Source organism: Dendrobium catenatum, unplaced genomic scaffold (assembly GCF_001605985.2).
Source record: "Dendrobium catenatum unplaced genomic scaffold, ASM160598v2 fragScaff_scaffold_80, whole genome shotgun sequence".
Classification (NCBI taxonomy): Eukaryota; Viridiplantae; Streptophyta; class Magnoliopsida; order Asparagales; family Orchidaceae; genus Dendrobium; species Dendrobium catenatum.
The window spans coordinates 1327224-1344130 of NW_021318542.1; the positions used below are offsets into that span (position 1 = coordinate 1327224).

The 16907-nt window shown below is 34.4% G+C and overlaps 1 protein-coding gene across 5 annotated transcripts; it reads left to right on the forward strand.

Annotated features, from left to right (window-relative positions):
- The first annotated feature begins 417 nt into the window (after window positions 1–417).
- Window positions 418–15791, forward strand: LOC110104443 (serine/threonine-protein kinase AFC1). Of its 5 annotated transcripts, none has more exons than XR_003701341.1 (14): window positions 418–621; window positions 1493–1664; window positions 3042–3068; window positions 3343–3496; window positions 3583–3631; window positions 3722–3836; window positions 3957–4048; window positions 4204–4366; window positions 4452–4516; window positions 11719–11816; window positions 12040–12145; window positions 12224–12363; window positions 12652–12789; window positions 15140–15791. XR_003701341.1 is itself a non-coding variant. In XM_020833554.2 (13 exons), the coding sequence occupies exons 1-13, from the start codon at window positions 517–519 to the stop codon at window positions 12671–12673; spliced, it is 1305 nt and encodes a 434-aa protein (XP_020689213.1). In that variant the 5' UTR covers window positions 418–516; the 3' UTR covers window positions 12674–14409. The 5 variants fall into 5 exon arrangements, 2 of the variants coding, with proteins under 2 accessions (XP_020689213.1, XP_020689212.1); XR_002304048.2 differs by lacking the exon at window positions 15140–15791 and adding an exon at window positions 13689–14433; XR_002304049.2 differs by lacking the exon at window positions 15140–15791 and having other exon boundaries at window positions 12224–12540; window positions 12652–14409.
- The last annotated feature ends 1116 nt before the right edge of the window (window positions 15792–16907 follow it).

The following is a 16907-nucleotide window of genomic DNA, read 5'->3' on the forward strand; positions in this document are numbered from 1 at the left end:
TTACTTGAACGAAAAGTAATTACACATTCGTTATTTTTAAAAAATTTTGTTAATTATGATAAGATAATAAAATCAAATGTTAAGATTCTATTTGAATAATTACAATGAAAAGATAAAATTTTATTTGAAAAAAATTCAAATGAACTTCATAATAAGATAATAAAATAAAAAATTAAAATTCTGTTTGAATAATTAAAATAAAAAATAATAATTTTATTTCAGAAAGAATTCAAATCGTTTTTATAATAATAGAATAGAATATAGATACATGTCCTCTCCAAAGATAAAAAAAAAGTCCCTCCATAGATAATAAAATCATTTTTTTTCTATTTATCGTTCGCCGTCACTGCGCAGGAAGAAAATATCTTCATTTTTCTGGCGTTTGCTCGTCACCCTTTACCTCCTCCCTCCTCTCTCTCTCTCTCTCTCTCTCTCTCTCTCTCTCTCTCTGATACACCCCTACTCAGGGATTATTACCGATCTGTTAACTGGATTCTCATTAGATTGTGATCAGCCATGGAGACACAGTCTGCGGCAGAGTACCCGCATGAGGCCATGGAGAAACGGCCTAGGAAGAGACCGAGGTTGACTTGGGATATGCCTCCTCTTCTACCTCCCATGGTCGAATCCTCTCTCTCTCTCTCTCTCTCTCTCTCTCTGATTTGGCTCGAATTTCTGGTTTGTTTTTTAATTTGTTCCCTTATTTTGTTCCCCTTGTCCTTTTTTTGGCTGCCCGGATCTCGGATTTGCTTATTTTCGTAGTCAGGCTCATTGGAAGTTCGTAGTTTCTCGAAAAGTTATGCTGGATCATAAAATCCCCAATTTGTTATCGGCTCTGGCGCTGTATTTCTTTGTTTAGGTCTTTTATGAAATTTCCTCGGTTTTGCCCTAGATCTCGATTTTAACTTTTCATTTGGACAAAGTTATAGCTTTTCATGAAAAAGAAACGTGCAGCTATCTGACCATTCCTATTTTATTCTCTATTACTCTGAATATCTCTTGATATACTTCTAGATAACGTGTATATTGGGAAATTTGAAATGAGCATATTTCTTTGAACATGTTAATGAAGTATTTTTGGCTATTTTTAATGTTTTTTTTATTTAGTCTGGCTGGTTTTCGATGTTGATTTTTGCAATATATTGTCATGTCGGACAAATTTTTAAAATCTGTTCTTTGTTAGATTTGTTCAAAATGTCCTATTCATTTGCTGTGAATTGGGCGCAAAGAAAAAGCTAGAACCGTTATTTATTTTGTTTTCTTTCTTTACTGGTATTTGCGCTTCATCAAATTTGCACCAGATTGTTTTTCAATTCATTTCTTTTTCAAACTTTATCAAAGTAAAAATCAAAATAAATAAATAATCATGTCTTAGGCACTTGTTGGAGTGTAAATTGCATGAAGTATCTCTGTAAATTTCCTTTAACCAGTCATACAGTTTCTATAAAAAATGGTGAAGTCAATGAACTCTAAGTAGTTTCTGTGTATGCAGGCACAGTCTTCTCTGTACTGTGGACAGGAATATGTGAATGGCTATGGTCTAAACTATGCATTATCATCCTACTACTACAGCGAATTACCTCGTCATGTATCTCCTCCCTGGAGAGCTGATGATAAGGATGGTCATTACGTGTTTGGAGTTGGCGAGAATCTAACACCGAGATGTAATATCTTGTCCCATCTTCATCTTTCTTAGACCTTATTTTCTGAACCAATGCTATTTCATTATGATGTCATTTTAATTTAAAGTTTGGCCATGGGGATAAATGAAACAGAGTTGTACTTGTATATTGGACTTTCAAAGTTTTGAGCTATGTTGCACTGATACGGATACGGGACACGTCAATTCTTAAAAATGTAGGATACAGGTACGACGCGACACGACATTATAATTTATAAAGCATACATAAAAATTAAGAAAACAATCAAAACGTAATATTTGAAATGACAAAAAAAAAATGAAAGCAACATCATTAGAAGTTCAGAAGTTAGGGCTTGAAATTATAATGAAAAATTTTAGAGAACAAAACCTAATTTTGCTCAAGTAAATTAGCAAAAAATCATAAAAAAAAAAATTAAAAAATTATATATATATATATATATATATATATATATATATTTGACATGCTCTACGTATCAAACAAAAAAAGAGGATAGAAAAAACCAATGTTAAAATTGACAGCTCTACTTCCATGTGCAATAAGTGATAACTTCGTGCACAAATTGGTAAAATTTTAAACTATGCTATGAGAATAAAGATGGTTAGAGATATAAAAACTATCAAAGCCATTTGTTGTTTAAAACACAATAGATTTGAACCTTCGTGTGGCCTCGTCTCGCGTAATTGACGATGGAAACGAAGCTTGCGGTCGTCTGGCCTTGTCTCACGTAAACGAATGCTCGTCTCGCGTCTCCTTGTCTCGCATACACCCTCATCTCGCGTATTGCCTCTCCTCATCTTGCATACACCCTCGTCTCGCCTGCTCTGTGTCGGTCGGCTCTCCTCTCCTATCCTTCGACGAAATGAAGAAGAAGAAGAAGAAACCTAGATGCACGCTTGCGATCGTAGAAAGGAAGAATCCCTAACGCCTCGTCTCGCGGGTTCGGAAATGAGAAACACTCACAGCAGCGAAGTAAATTCGAGTATCATTTTTTTTTTTGAATTTTTTTCGCTTTTCAACGGGACACGCATATCCTTTTGAAATTAAATAGTATTTTAATTGGATACGTCTTTGCCGTATTCGCCACTTATTGGTGCCGTATCAGATGCGTATCCATGTCCGCATGTATCTATGTTCTTTGTCTTGTGCGACAAACTAACTATCAGCAATTTAGCTTCACTACTGTGATTATTCTCCTTCTGTTCTAATTTTCTGCCTTTTTGCTTCTTATCGTTTTATTTTTCTTGCTTCACTACTGTCTTCTGCTGTGATTATTCTCCTCCTGTTCTAATTTTCTGCCTTTTTGCCTCTTATCGTTTTATTTTTCTTGACCTTCTATGAATTATTAGACTGATTTCTTTCATTTAATTTCATTGCCAGATAGAATACTCAGCAAAATGGGAGAAGGTCAGTTCTCTATGAACCTGTTTAAATTTCTTTTGTGTGGTCAACATTTCTTTGCCTTGCTATTTAAAATTAGTTGCATGCTTGCATGATTAAACCATGAAGACAAATTCTTTTCTGTTATTTCTATTATTTGACTCAAACTGGAATGATAATTTAAAGCTTATAGGAGGGAAATGTTTGATTTGTTTGAGAAGTTCATTTTTTATTTTCTTTTTATTTCATACCTTGGCATATCTGTTATCCTCTTTTTCTTCCTTGTGCTGTACTTTTTCAGGTACCTTTGGACGAGTACTAGAATGTTGGGACTTGGAAAGGATGGAACCCGTGGCAATTAAAATTGTACGTTCAATTTCGAAATACCGTGAGGCTGCCATGATAGAGATTGATGTTCTTCAGAGGCTTGCAAAACATGATCTTGGTGGCTCTCGGTAGGGTTCTTTGTCTACTCTACGTGCACGCAGCCTTGTATTTAAGAATATTAAGATGAATTTGTATTTTGGGTTATTTTCTGCAGTTGTGTAAGAATACAGGATTGGTTTGATTATCGTAATCATATATGTATTGTAAGTAAATATGTACTAATTTATATATCAAATTCTTGGCTTGACTGTTCAGATTTATAACATAAATGTGCTTTTTATTTGATTTTGCAGGTTTTTGAGAAGCTTGGTCCAAGCTTATATGATTTTCTTCGGAAAAATAGTTATCGTTCATTCCAGATTGACCTAGTTCGGGAGCTTGGCAGACAGCTTTTGGATTCTGTGGCATGTGGGTGGATAGGAATTATCCTTTAGTATATTCTTCATTTCTTAAGGCATTTTGTTAAAGATCTAGTCCTTCTCATGATCTTCTTGAGTAGATAATGTAATTTGTACTTTTCTTATTTAGTTATGCATGACATGCGGCTTATTCACACTGATCTAAAGCCTGAGAACATCCTTCTTGTTTCATCCGAGTACATTAGGGTGCCTGATTATAAGGTAACATCTTGTAAGTAGGGTATATTGTCTTTATTATTTGTTTGTGAAATTTGAAATTTTCTATAATGATAATAAAGTATTGAAATACATCCATTAAATGCAATTACTCTGATTTTTTAGTTCTTAATTTTTTTTTTACTTTTTCCTTGTTGTAGATTCAAACATCGTCGAGATACTCTAAGGATGGTGCATATTTCAAGAACATACCAAAATCTAGTGCCATTAAGCTCATTGACTTTGGGAGTACATCATTTGAACATCAAGATCATAATTATGTGGTGTCAACACGTCACTACCGTGCACCTGAAGTTATTCTAGGCGAGTTAGATCTTTTACGCGGTTCATTTTATCTGATCTACCATGATGTCCAATTTTCTTATTATTTTTTCTCTTTCTCCTAAAGGACTGGGTTGGAACTCTCCTTGTGATTTATGGAGTGTTGGCTGTATCTTGGTTGAGCTTTGCTCGGTAAATTTACCACTGCTGCTATTGCTCTTTGATTGCTCGTCATGAATACTTATCTTCTTGTTTGACTTTTGCACAATATTTTGATTGTTTATCGTTGCAATGTCCTTTGAGCTACTAATAAATGTTGTTTTGTAATTAGCTTTTAAATGAAGTTTGAAAAAAAAAAAATTATCATGGCATTTCTCTGATTAATATGGATGCCTTTTGTAAAGTTCTCAGTGGTGGAAATTTTGTTAGTTGGTAGACACTCTTGCACATCCTTCCAGAAGAAAAGTTTTGAATTATATTTTTTGATAATCTGTATATATATGGGCTCAAACTTTGGAAATCAAAGTGTTCAATTTTGATCGTGTAAAATTTAGATGAGTTATATTTTGGATGATATATTGAAAGGCTCTGCCAGGAAACCTGATTTTCATTTATGATTATGCTATAGTTTTTAATGTATGCTTATTCTATCAAAGATTGATGACTAATAGTTTGTCTATAGTCACTAGTTGAGTGTGAAACAAATGAGAATGTTGAATTAGATTATGGAATATTTAAGAAGGATAGATTGCAAAGTGATTATATAGGAGGGATGTTAGGAGTAGCATCTATTGAACAGAAGTAATGTGAAAAAAGGCTTCGGCGGTTTGGACTTGTAAATCAAAATGTAGAAAATGAACTAATAAGATGGGTAGATAAAATTAACGTTGAAGGATTATGATGGCTAAGTGATAAATTATTTGTTGCATTGTTAGAAGTTATGTAAAAGGTTTGGTTGAGGAGGTTTGACACCTCATGCCCTCATGCAACAATCTACAGGATTTAGCTGATAATGGGGGGGGGGGGGGGGGGGGGGGGGGGGGACTGGTTGGGTTAAGGTTGATGACAGTGAGGACATAACTAGGGGGACCTTGGCATGCCATTGTTGCATATGCCGTGACAGCAATTAAGATCCATTTTATTTTATTTATTTGGCGAACTAGAGCAGAATGCTCTAAGAACAAGGTTTTTTGATATTTCACTGTTGTCTTATTTTATTCCCTTTTTTAGGAGTAACCTACTGGAGTGCATTATAGTAGATCACTATAAATGATTTTCTTTTCTCTTCCATAATCTCTTGAGATAATTGATTTAATGCTTGAACTTTTGATAATGATTTTCCTATCTGAACTTCAAAATTAGCTGCCAGTTTTGTGGAAAATCTTGTTTCAATTTTTCAAAAGATTAGTTAGTTGAATGGTGGTTATCTTTTCTAAGATTTCACTGCTCTTTAAGGTTTTCCTTTAGTAAAAGGTAATTTCTACAATCCGAAGTCATTGTTTATCTTTTCTAATATTTCACTGCTCTTTAAGGTTTTCCCTTAGTAAAAGGTAATTTCTAAAATCCCAAGTCATTGTTTATCTTTTCTAATATTTCTCTGTATTCTTCCCACTCAAGCAATATTTGGCATGGAAGTTCTGTTAGCAACAATTTCTCTTGCGACGTTGTATAAAGAAATTGAATGCATATGGAGATCTGTTATTCTCTGTTTTTACTTTGTTTCATCTCATATGGATATCCTCTTTTCTTTCAGCAGTCAAGTGTTGCGGTTACTTGCTCAAGTCTTCAATGTTAAATATTGCATCTAAAGTTTGGCTTACTATGATGAACTTCCAAAGTTGAATTTAGAGTCCAGACCTTTTTTGTTTGTTCGATTTTCACCTGAAATATTCCTTTCTAATGTTTCCCTTATTGTCAAGACTACTACAACAACATCAAGCCTTTTTCCCACTATATGGAGTTAGCTACATGAATCTTTTTTCTCTATTGCGTCCTGTTATGAGTCAAATTCTCATTTAAATTAATAAAAAAGGTAATTTATAATATTTTCTAACCAATTCATGTTAGGTCTATCTCTACCTCTCTTAACATAATTCAAATCTAATACATCTATTCTCCTAATTGGGTAATCAGAAGGCCGAAATTTTATGTGACCAAACCATCTAAGGTGACTCTCTCTAGTCTTATCTGTCATTGGAGCTATTCCAACCTTTTTCACGTATATGCTCGTTTCACATTGTCTCTCTGAGTAAAGCCACTCATCCACCTAAGCATCTTCATTATGCTACACTTAATTGTATGCCTCTCTTTTAATGGCCAACATTCTGTGCCATAAAGTATTGCAGGTGTCACCACCATCTTATAGAATTTTCCATGAGCATCAAGACTTCGAAACATTTTTTTATTGATTATAAATTCCTATGCAAATTTTCACTTCATGAAATCTGTAAAATATATCTCATTCATATTGTTTAAAAAGATTTTTGTTGCTTGCTTTTGCCTTTGCTTGGAGTTTGGAAATGTACCTCTAGATAGATGTGGAAGGAGGGATCTGATAGGAAACACTTGAAGATTTCAAGTAAATCCTATCAATTTCAAAAAATCAACGAGATACTCTTCCAAACTTAAAAAGAAAACTAGAAAAACAATAATTTTATTGCAATAAACAAATAGATCTGAAGAAAACAACAAGATACAAGTCATCCTATATTCGAGAGGAGGATCGATCTCTCCCAATCTCTAGACTAATCTAGAGCCCAAAACCGAAACCTAAGAGATCCCAAAATCCACCATATTCAAGATGCCCTAATCCTAGAAAAAAAAAATATTTAATGCATATAAATCAAAAGGAAATCCCTAAACAGTCCCTACATTCAAATTCCCTCCTAAACTTTCTCAAAAATCCTTCCTAAATCAGCCCGGTGGAGGTTTGCGGTTTGCTCGGTCTCTGCGTGAGAGGTGGAACCTCCACCTCTATTTGCCTGGGCTGGTCCGGCCGGACCGGTCTAACAGGATCCATTTCTAGTTTGATTTTAAATATAAGCTCGACACTGTTTTTTTATTTGATTATATATAGGAGACTTTATGTTTATAGAAAGGTAGGGAGAACCCATTGTCGGCTTGCTTTGAAATTGGAGCTTTGTGGTTTATTCTTCATTTCCTTTTGTCTAATAATATTTATTAATAAAATTAGGTATCTCTCTTTTTTTATCATGCTAGGCGGTAGGCGGAATTGAAGAGCTTAGTAAGAAGGTTTATTGTGAGTTGATAAAGAGAATACTTTAAGTTCATTTTGCAATGCCTTGGGTTGCTTATATCTTGATAAAATTTTATAGTTTTGGCTTAAATTTCTTCATAGGGGAAAAGTTTGAGACATGTTCAGGATGTGCAAGAGTTATGGGAGTTCATAAAGTTGAATTAGTTGGACTGGTTGCAAATAAATTAGTTGCAGGATGGGCCATTTACAGTAGTGTGACTAGTCTGATGCCTCCAAACTCTAGTGAGCTAGACTCTTTCACACTTAATATGAGTAAATCACTTATGATATGGGCCAAGCCCAATAACCATATTCTAAATGTTCTTTAAATAGTTTTAAGTCTAGGGGTGGCTCTCACTCAAGTGAAACTTTCTTGGTTAACCCATAATTTGTACCATTTTGATTGACCTAAAAGTTCCCTTGGCGAGTGGCTACAACCTTCATTTGAACCCAACCTAAAGTTAGGGAACTTGATCATAACCATTTTGATGTCAACATGATACCCTTGTGCGCGATTAAAGCCAAATTAATTTGATAAGCATCAAAGACTATGAATTCAACTCGACAATGCAAAACATAAATAATTGTTTAAGCCTAACTCGAATCAAGTCTCAAGTGAAAGCTCGCATATTTTGAAGGCAATCTAAATGGCCCATTTGGTTGAAGGGCAACCCTATTCATGATGTGTGGCCTACAAAATGGTTTTGGTGAACTTGGTTGAATTTAACTAAGTGTGAATATGTTGACCAACTCAGTTGCATGAATCTATTAATTTGAATTAAGTCAAATTTTTCCCTAGATCAATCCATTTCAAAGACTAAGCATGAATAGGAACAAAATTTGCCTAGGGCTATTATAAATTAACATATGACTTGAATATGATTTTAGGTTGTGCTTAAATTGAGCAACTTATTTTATCTGTAAATCCGAATAAGCATGCTGATTTAGTTCCACACTTAAAATTTCATTATTCATCAATTGAGGCCCACAAAGAGATGGGAGTAGTAAGGATTTAGTTTAAGTGTAGTATATTAAGGATGAAGATCAAAACATGCTTTTATTAGAAAAAAATATTCAACAAAGTTGGATGAGATATTTTGCAAAACCTTTTAATGAAGATTATGAGAATGGAATTGACTTTAGTAACCTTAGGACCTTAAATGAAAATAATTTTTTTTGTTTTTATTGGCATATAAGTAAAATCAAAGTTAAAGAGGTTTTAAAGAAAATGAAGTGTGAAAAAGCTGTTGAACCTGATGATATTCCAATAGAGGTGTGGAAATGCTTAGGAGATTGAGGAATTTCTTGGCTTACTAAACCTATTAATATTATTTTTAAGACTAAAAAGATGCCAGATGAGTGGAGAATGAGTGTGATGATTCATATTTTTAATAATAAAGGTGATGCACAAGATTGTGCGTATTATAGAAGAATTAAGTTAATATGTCATACTTTAAAAATATGGGAGAGAGTTATGGAGCATAGGTTGCGGCGTGAAACTAATGTTTCTCAAAAACAATTTGGATTCATGCTAGGTAGGTCTACTATGGAAGCTATACATTTATTGAGAGGTTTGATGGTTAAGTATAGAGAGAATGAGGATCTACATATGATTTTTATTGATTTAGAGCAAGCATATGATAAAGTTCCAAGATAAGTGCTATGGAGAGTTCTACATAAGAAAGGATTAATAATGCTTATATTCATTAAGGATATGTATGCAAGAGTTGTTACTTGTGTTCAAACACAAGGTGGTTTGACCAAGTCTTTTTCTATTTCAGTTGGATCAGCCTTAAGCCCATATCATTTTGCTTTAGTTATGGGTGTTCTCACTAGACATTTGCAAGAGGTTGTACCCCGGTGTATGCTTTTTGTTGATGGTATTCTTCTTGTTAATAAGACTTGAGAGGGAGTTGATGATAAACTTGAATTATGGAGGTCAACCTTAAGAGTCTAAAGACTTTCATTTGAGTAGATCTAAAACTAAATATATGGAGTGTAATTTTAGTAATAATAGATCAAGTGGGGGGATTGTGACTTTGGGCGATTAAGTCATTAATAAGAGCACACATTCTAGATATCTTGGTTCTATTGTTTAGAGTGATGGTGAAATAGATAGTGATATTATTAGTAGAATTCAAGTTGGATGGTTGAAGTGGAGGAATGCATCAGGCTTGTTATGTGATAGAAAAGTCCATCTCAAACTTAAGTGAAAATTCTATAAGATTGTTGTGAGACCTGCAATGCTTTATGGTATAGAATGTTGGACATTAAAAGAGAAGCATAATATTAAGTTAAGTGTTGTGGAGATGAGGATGCTCAGGTGGATGAGTGGCTTTACTCTTAAAGGCGGGATACGAAATGAGTGTATACGTGAAAAGGTTGGAGTAACTCCAATGGAAGATAAGATTAGAAAGAGCCGCTTAGATGGTTTGTTCACATAAAACAACGGCCTTCTGATGACCCGGTTAGGAAAGTAGATGTATTAGATTTGACTTATGTTAAGAATGATAGAAGTAAACCTAAAAAGATTTGGTTAGAAAATATTAGAAATGACCTTTCTTTATTAGATTTAGATGTGAATTTGAACTTTAGCATGACACAATGAAGAAAAATGATTCATGTAGCTGACCCCGCATAGTGGGATAAAGGCTTCTTCTTCTTCTCATCAATTGAGGCCCACAATAAACCATGTCAGGTTATTTAACTCAATTGAATTTGATTACATAATGACAATGATTTTTTTTTAATTAGTGTACTTAAATAGGTATGAATTCTTGATAATTCTCATATTGGTTAAGTGTGCAATTTCTTAGAAAACCCAACCTAAGCAGTTAGCATCATGGCCGAGTGGTTGGGAGCTTTTCTCTCTCCATCGCAAGTCCAGGTTCAAGTGCATTAATTGACACCAACCTTCCTAATCTTTGGTGTTGGGTGCTTCCCCTTCTTTGAGGTGTTCTCTGTCTAATCATGTCCCCCGTTTGTATTTTATCTATTCATTCATTCTCTAAATTAGATTCTTTGACAATTTGAAGACAAACTTTCTCCAAAATCCTCGACATTTATTCTTTTTCTTTTCCTCAATAACAATTAATTGATACAATGCAAGTTTTCCTTAGTCCAAAGTCATGAGTTTGTATTTACAGTATTATGCAATTGCCCTTGTTTGTATTTAAGCTACTTATTAGTATGTTTAAGTTTGCCATTTAGGATTTGTTTAATATTTAAATATTTTTTATTGATAGTTTTGTAATTTTTTAACAACCATAATTTCTATAAATAAGGTCCAAATTCTATAATTCATTCTGTTAAAGTTGATAATGAAATACCAATGGCTTTTGCTTTGGCATTCTTCCTTCTGGTTGCCCCATTGATGCAAAGGGAATTTGAAGATTTACATAGATTGCAAAAATTCATTAATTTTCTTTCTTTAAATCTAAACAATCAATACAAAAAATATAACCCAATTGATAATGAAATGATCAGATAAGCTTGAAAATTTTAACAGAAATCTTAAACCACATAAAATCAAATGATCAATTGTAATTTTATTCTCATAAATAAAATTTAATTGTGCCAAATTTGAACAAAAACAAGAATACTAGTAAAGTTGAAATTAGAATAAGAAATGAAAGTACCAAAATAAGAAAAATAAGGTCTTACGCGGGTACGAGGAGTTGATTTCCCTTGAAAATAGATAGTTATACTATATCATTCTCGAAGGAATTATTCATTTAATAGAAAGGTTAAAAATTAGAAAGAAAATTTATTTAATCAAAAATTGTTTTTTTATGTGTCTCAAAACATCTTTTTATTGACTCTCAAGTATTGTTAGATGTAAGACTATTTTTATCTAAATTTAAATAAAAGCTTCAATAAAGTAAAGCTCCAATTTTTGTGTTATTATACGTGCTTCATAACTACACTGTTGGTCCTAATTTGGATGCTCGACCTATGCCATCTTTCAACATTTATTTCATGGAAGAACAGAGTTTATGATTTCTATAGGCATTATTTAACAGAATTATCTTAGCCATTAACTCAGTCATGGCAGTTTTTTTTTTGCTGAATTTGCGTGTGCTACATGGAGCAGTATAGTCATCATCCTTCCTGAATTTTTTTTTCTTTAAAATGGTAGGGAGAGGCACTTTTTCAAACTCATGAAAACTTGGAACATCTTGCAATGATGGAGAGGGTGTTAGGCCCGCTGCCCATTCATATGATTAGGAAAGCAGAGTGAGTTGAAGATTGAGGCTTCGTATGGAACGGCTTTCGTACTGCTTCTTAAAGCGGTTTTTGAGTACAAAAAATTTAATTTTTTATTAGAAACAGTTTTAAGAGGCAGTTAAAAAGCAGTCCCAAAAATGGAGCCTGAGTTTCAGTTTTTTATCTTCTTTTATTTGATTGCTATATATAAAGAGTTGAATGCATTTTTTTTTTTAACTCTGTTTCTGTATAGTAGACACGCCGAAAAATATTTTAAGCGAGGCTTACGACTGGATTGGCCTGAAGGGGCAACATCTAGGGAAAGCATGAGGGCAGTTGGAAAATTACCACGTCTTCAGGTAGCTTGTTCTATCCATATACTTTCCTTGTTTATATGATAAACAGGTAAATTTAAGCCCTAACAATCTGCATTGCAGAACCTTATAATGCAACATGTTGATCATTCTGCTGGTGATCTAATTGATCTTCTGCAAGGGCTTCTCCGTTTTGATCCTGCTGAGCGTCTGAAAGCTCAGGAAGCTCTCTGCCACCCTTTCTTCACCAGAGATTTTAGAAGGTCTGGTTATCCTCTGTAATAGAGAACCTTCACTCACCTTTCTTTAACTGTTTATGGGAACTATTGATAGAAAATGAAAATGTGCCATATTAGCTAATAGTTGGACCTCCATTTTGAGGGTGTGCAATACCAATTTATAGCTGGGTTTTGTGGCTACTGCAACATGGAATGTGCAAGGTTTAGTGTTGATAAGAAGCCGCATGTATTTTTCAAAATTTGCAAAATCTGGAGCTCTGACTAAGAAAATCTGATTTCTCTTTTATGGTTTGGTATTTGGGTGGAGAACAGGTATTTGTGCTTGTTTAGCTAAGTCAGCTCTTCTCAGAAATCGAGTAAAGACAGATGAGTCAGGCAGTTGGTTTTCTTCAGAAACTTGAAGCCATGGTGCTGGTTCCAAGGGCCTATCTGGACCTAAAACTAGTAAAGGTATGCCTTCGAATCATTTATTTTCCTTAGCCAGAGGGTTGGGTAAGCATGATTTTGTCAAACACCATAAGAAAGATTGCATCTAAATCGTAAATCACGTTGTAAATTTCAATGGCTTGGGGAGATTTCATTGTAGATGGTGCTCAAAGAGTTGCAGCAGGGCAAGCTTTTTAGGATATTAAGGAAAACATTAGATGAGGATATCAAATTTAGACTAAAATTTAAAATTATTAGATTTAATTTGAGATGAGAATGTTATAAATTTTGATCTATTATTTATATATTATACTCATCTTAAAGTAAATTTAATAGGTTTAATACTCATCTTCACTAAATCTTGAGCAAGGTATTGTAACTTTATTTTTTTCCTGATATTAATCTTTTCATTTTCACTAGATTGCTGATTAGCTTATATCTGTAGTGTTCAGGGTTCATTTGGGACGGCTTTCTTATTGCTTCTTGAAGTGTTAATTTTTGTACTAAAAAGTTGTTTTAAGAAGCAATAAAAAAACCGTCCGAAATGAAGCCCTGAAGCCCCAGTGTTATTGAGATATTATGACTTAAGTGACGCATTCTTTTTTATTTTGTGGAATGCCACTTTTTGATAAGCTGCCGAATGCATGGAAAAAGTTTTTTTTTTTTTTTTTCATATTTTATCATTCATATGAAGAGGGGACAAATCATTTTCTTAGAAGGCATACTATAAATTTTGAGACATCAATAATAAATGTTTGATAAAAAAAAGTTTAGTATAATTATTTTAAATATTTTTTAATAAAGAGTGGAGTTGTGGGGGCAAGTGCCCTCATTTATCATCATTGGTCGCTAAAACATACTTTTAGCGACCATTTTACTTTGGTCTCTAAACTTTTTGTCGCTAATGATCTGTTTTCTTGTAGTGTCATTTGTGCGAGAAATTATTCTGTGCGGATGCCGAATGCAGTTCATTGTTCGGGGACCAACAAGAATGCGTCATGTTAGCAGTACCGAGCCGTAATGACCTGACGCATTTTGATTAATCTCTGGACCGCGTTCGGCGTCCGCACAGAATAATTTTCACATTTGTGCTCCTCAACTCTCGTTTTAAGGCCTAAGTTAATTTCCAGCAATATCGTGTCATAGTGGGTAATTTGTCTTTGGGTCCTCGTTTCATGCTGTCAGCCTGCAACAATGAATTCTTCAAATTATGTATTCTGAATGGCTACGGGATGGGATCAGCATGGGGCTTATGCTCTCCTCTCCCATTTCTATTCAAAAATTCTCTGCCGCTCCTACCCTCGTAGGAGTTCAGGAGATCAGTTCTTGATTAGTGTATTCTTTGTTTATATTTGAAATTTAGGTTTCGTTTGGGACAGTTATTTTTTTATTATTTTTTAAAGTAGTTTTCGAATAAAAATTTTTAATTTTGTATTAAAAAAATATTTTTAAAAAATCATAAAAAAACCGTCCCATCCGAAGCCTTAGTTTAAGTGAACTAGGTTCAATTCAGTTTTATGGAGCTCTATGAATGAAGAATACAGATACAGTTATGCGTAGTTGTATGTATATTTATATCTATATTTATATTTGAGTAACTGTATTTTTTTGCAGTGATAGTAGTATTCTATTGTGTTTCATTTACTTGTTTGGAGCTGGTTTAGTTTACTCGGATTTCTAGTTTAGCAGATTAATTGAACTACGAACTGGATTGCAATGTTGTTATTAGGTAAATTGTCAATTTGATTTAGTATTTAGTATTTTTTGTTTGTTAATATCTGGGATTTAAATAGTGAAAAGGCTAATAGTAAAATAAAAAAAATATGATAAATTTCTTATATTTTTTCGTTTTATTTTTAAGAATATCAAATAAATAGAAGGTTGTTTTTATATTTAAAATTAGTACTTTCTTGTTACTCATCGCGCTCGTTCTCAACTGCTGACCCAGCATTATTGATGCTGCAATATGAGCACAACTTGGTATGCTAAACAGTAAACAGAGATTGGGTGCTGGTGCTGCTGGTAGCACTGAGGAGAAATTAGTCTGTGGTCACCGGATTTTTTTTAGGCGAATCATGATTTGTCACGTCATCTGGTATATAGCAGTACACAACAAAAAAATGATGTGGTATGTCCTGATTTGCCTACGGACAACCCCGGTGACTGCATAGAATAATTTCATGTATTGGAGAGCATTGTTTTTACCTCTATTGAGGTATGGTATACCGCCTTGTTTTTTTTTTTTTTGCATTTTATTCAATTAAGATAAATTTATGCACATCATATATTTAAGTTTCAAATTGAAGATTTTTTGGTTGGAAGTTAAAAGATCAAGGTGAGTTGTATCTTGAAGTTAATTTCTCTCTTGATACAGGAACGTGATGGTGAGATTACCAGTAGTCATTTTGCTGTGAGTAGAAATGTAGTTAGAATGTCGACCGTTGGAAGTTTTTTTTTTTTATTTTAATGTTTTTGTTTTTCAAAATAATAAACCCGTAGGACTATTATATGCAGTGCCATTTGTTTGAAGAAAAATAAGTGATAACAAATGGCCTAATATTTATAAAAGATTGAATTCAGATTGATCGAGGTAAGTGTGTAAAATAAGAAATATTTTGTAGCTGCGTTTGATCAATAGGCGAGTCGCCTATTGTAAAGTCATCAGCCCTGAATGGGTGATTTTATAAAAGGTACAACTCGGTACCTTTGTTCTTCTTGCAGAAATACCTAACGCTTCTTCCATGGAAATGTACTGCAACAGCAACGGCTTTGATGTATAGGGAAAGGGCTTCAGGGCTCAAGCAATTGATCAGGATTCGAGAACTGGCGCTGAAAAAGAAGCCGGATTGGTTGTGGTGGATTTGAAGTAGGAGATCAATAGGGCACAAGTGCTTGTGCTGAGTATCAACTGCAGCAAAATGGTTATTGTTAGATTTAAGCCTGCAACATCGTTTTACTGTACAACCCTTTAATTTTTTTTTTCTTCGACCATTTGCCTAAATATTTTACAAGAGCAATGTTTAATATACGGAAGCCTTCCAATAGGCAAAATAAGAAGATTAGACAAATCGATTATAAAAGCTTCAAAATACATGAAAAGAAACAAAGTGGCATAAAAAAAAAAAAATTCAAAGAGGGCAGCAATGTCTGATAACTCATCACCAATTCAGAAAAAATCATGCGAAGATGATGCAGATTTGCATGTAAATTCTTCGGTTGCAGACAAAAGAGGTATCAGGGAGCAGTTGTGTTACAATTATTGTCTAAGATCATTAATAGAAGGAAGTAAGCCTTCAAGTAGGGGTGTCAATTTTCGGTTTCGGGTCGGGTTCGGATCGAACCCAAAACTGACCTGGTACTATTCGGGTTCGAGTTAACCCGACCCATTTTTACAAACCGGTCAATTTTCTGGACCCGAACTCGACCCACTTCGGGTTCGGGCAACCCGACCCGACCTGCTTCAGTGCAAGCAATTCGACGCGCAGACGCAGGGCAGGCTGCGCTGGCGGGCCGGCGGCGACTTGACTCGAGGCCTCGGGCAGGCCGCAGGTGACGCGATTCGACGCGCGGTTCGATCTCTCGAGTCTCGAATGGTCTGAGTTCTGACGTGATTCGACGCGTTGTCACGTGGCTTGTGGGCAGCCGGGGCAGCAAGGAAGGGCAGGCTGGGCAGCGGGGACGGCGGGACGCCGGGGTAAATATATTTTTCGGGTCAATCCTGGGTTTTCGGGTCAATAACTCAAAATTTTCGGGTTGGGTTTTTGGATCGGGTCCAATATTGACAGCCCTACCTTCAAGAGCTCCCTTAAGTCAACTAGAGAAGTACATGTTGAAATGTATGATTTCACGTGAAAAGAGATGAAAGAAGCCCTTATAATCTAGCCTATTATATAGAAAGTCTCTATTAACATAATCAAAAGCCTTCTTGATATGCAAAGTAGAGCAAAATAATTATCGGTTTTTATTTCTTATAATTTTAGATTGACTCTCATTTGTGAGAAGGACACTTTTAGATACGCTTCTGTTATTGTTGAATGTGACTTGAGATTGATTAGTAATGTCATATATGAATTTGTAGAAATTATTACGAGAGGATATGGGCATGAAATTAGTTATGTTATAAGCATAAGAGCTCTTCGGAG

Bases quoted from the DNA above. Each gene is read 5' to 3' on its own strand.
- LOC110104443 (XM_020833553.2), top strand. From the start codon at position 517: ATGGAGACACAGTCTGCGGCAGAGTACCCGCATGAGGCCATGGAGAAA. The intron at 622-1,492 runs GTCGAATCCTCT...CTGTGTATGCAG, and splicing joins CTCCTCTTCTACCTCCCATG to GCACAGTCTTCTCTGTACTG. The intron at 12,146-12,223 runs GTAGCTTGTTCT...TCTGCATTGCAG, and splicing joins GAAAATTACCACGTCTTCAG to AACCTTATAATGCAACATGT.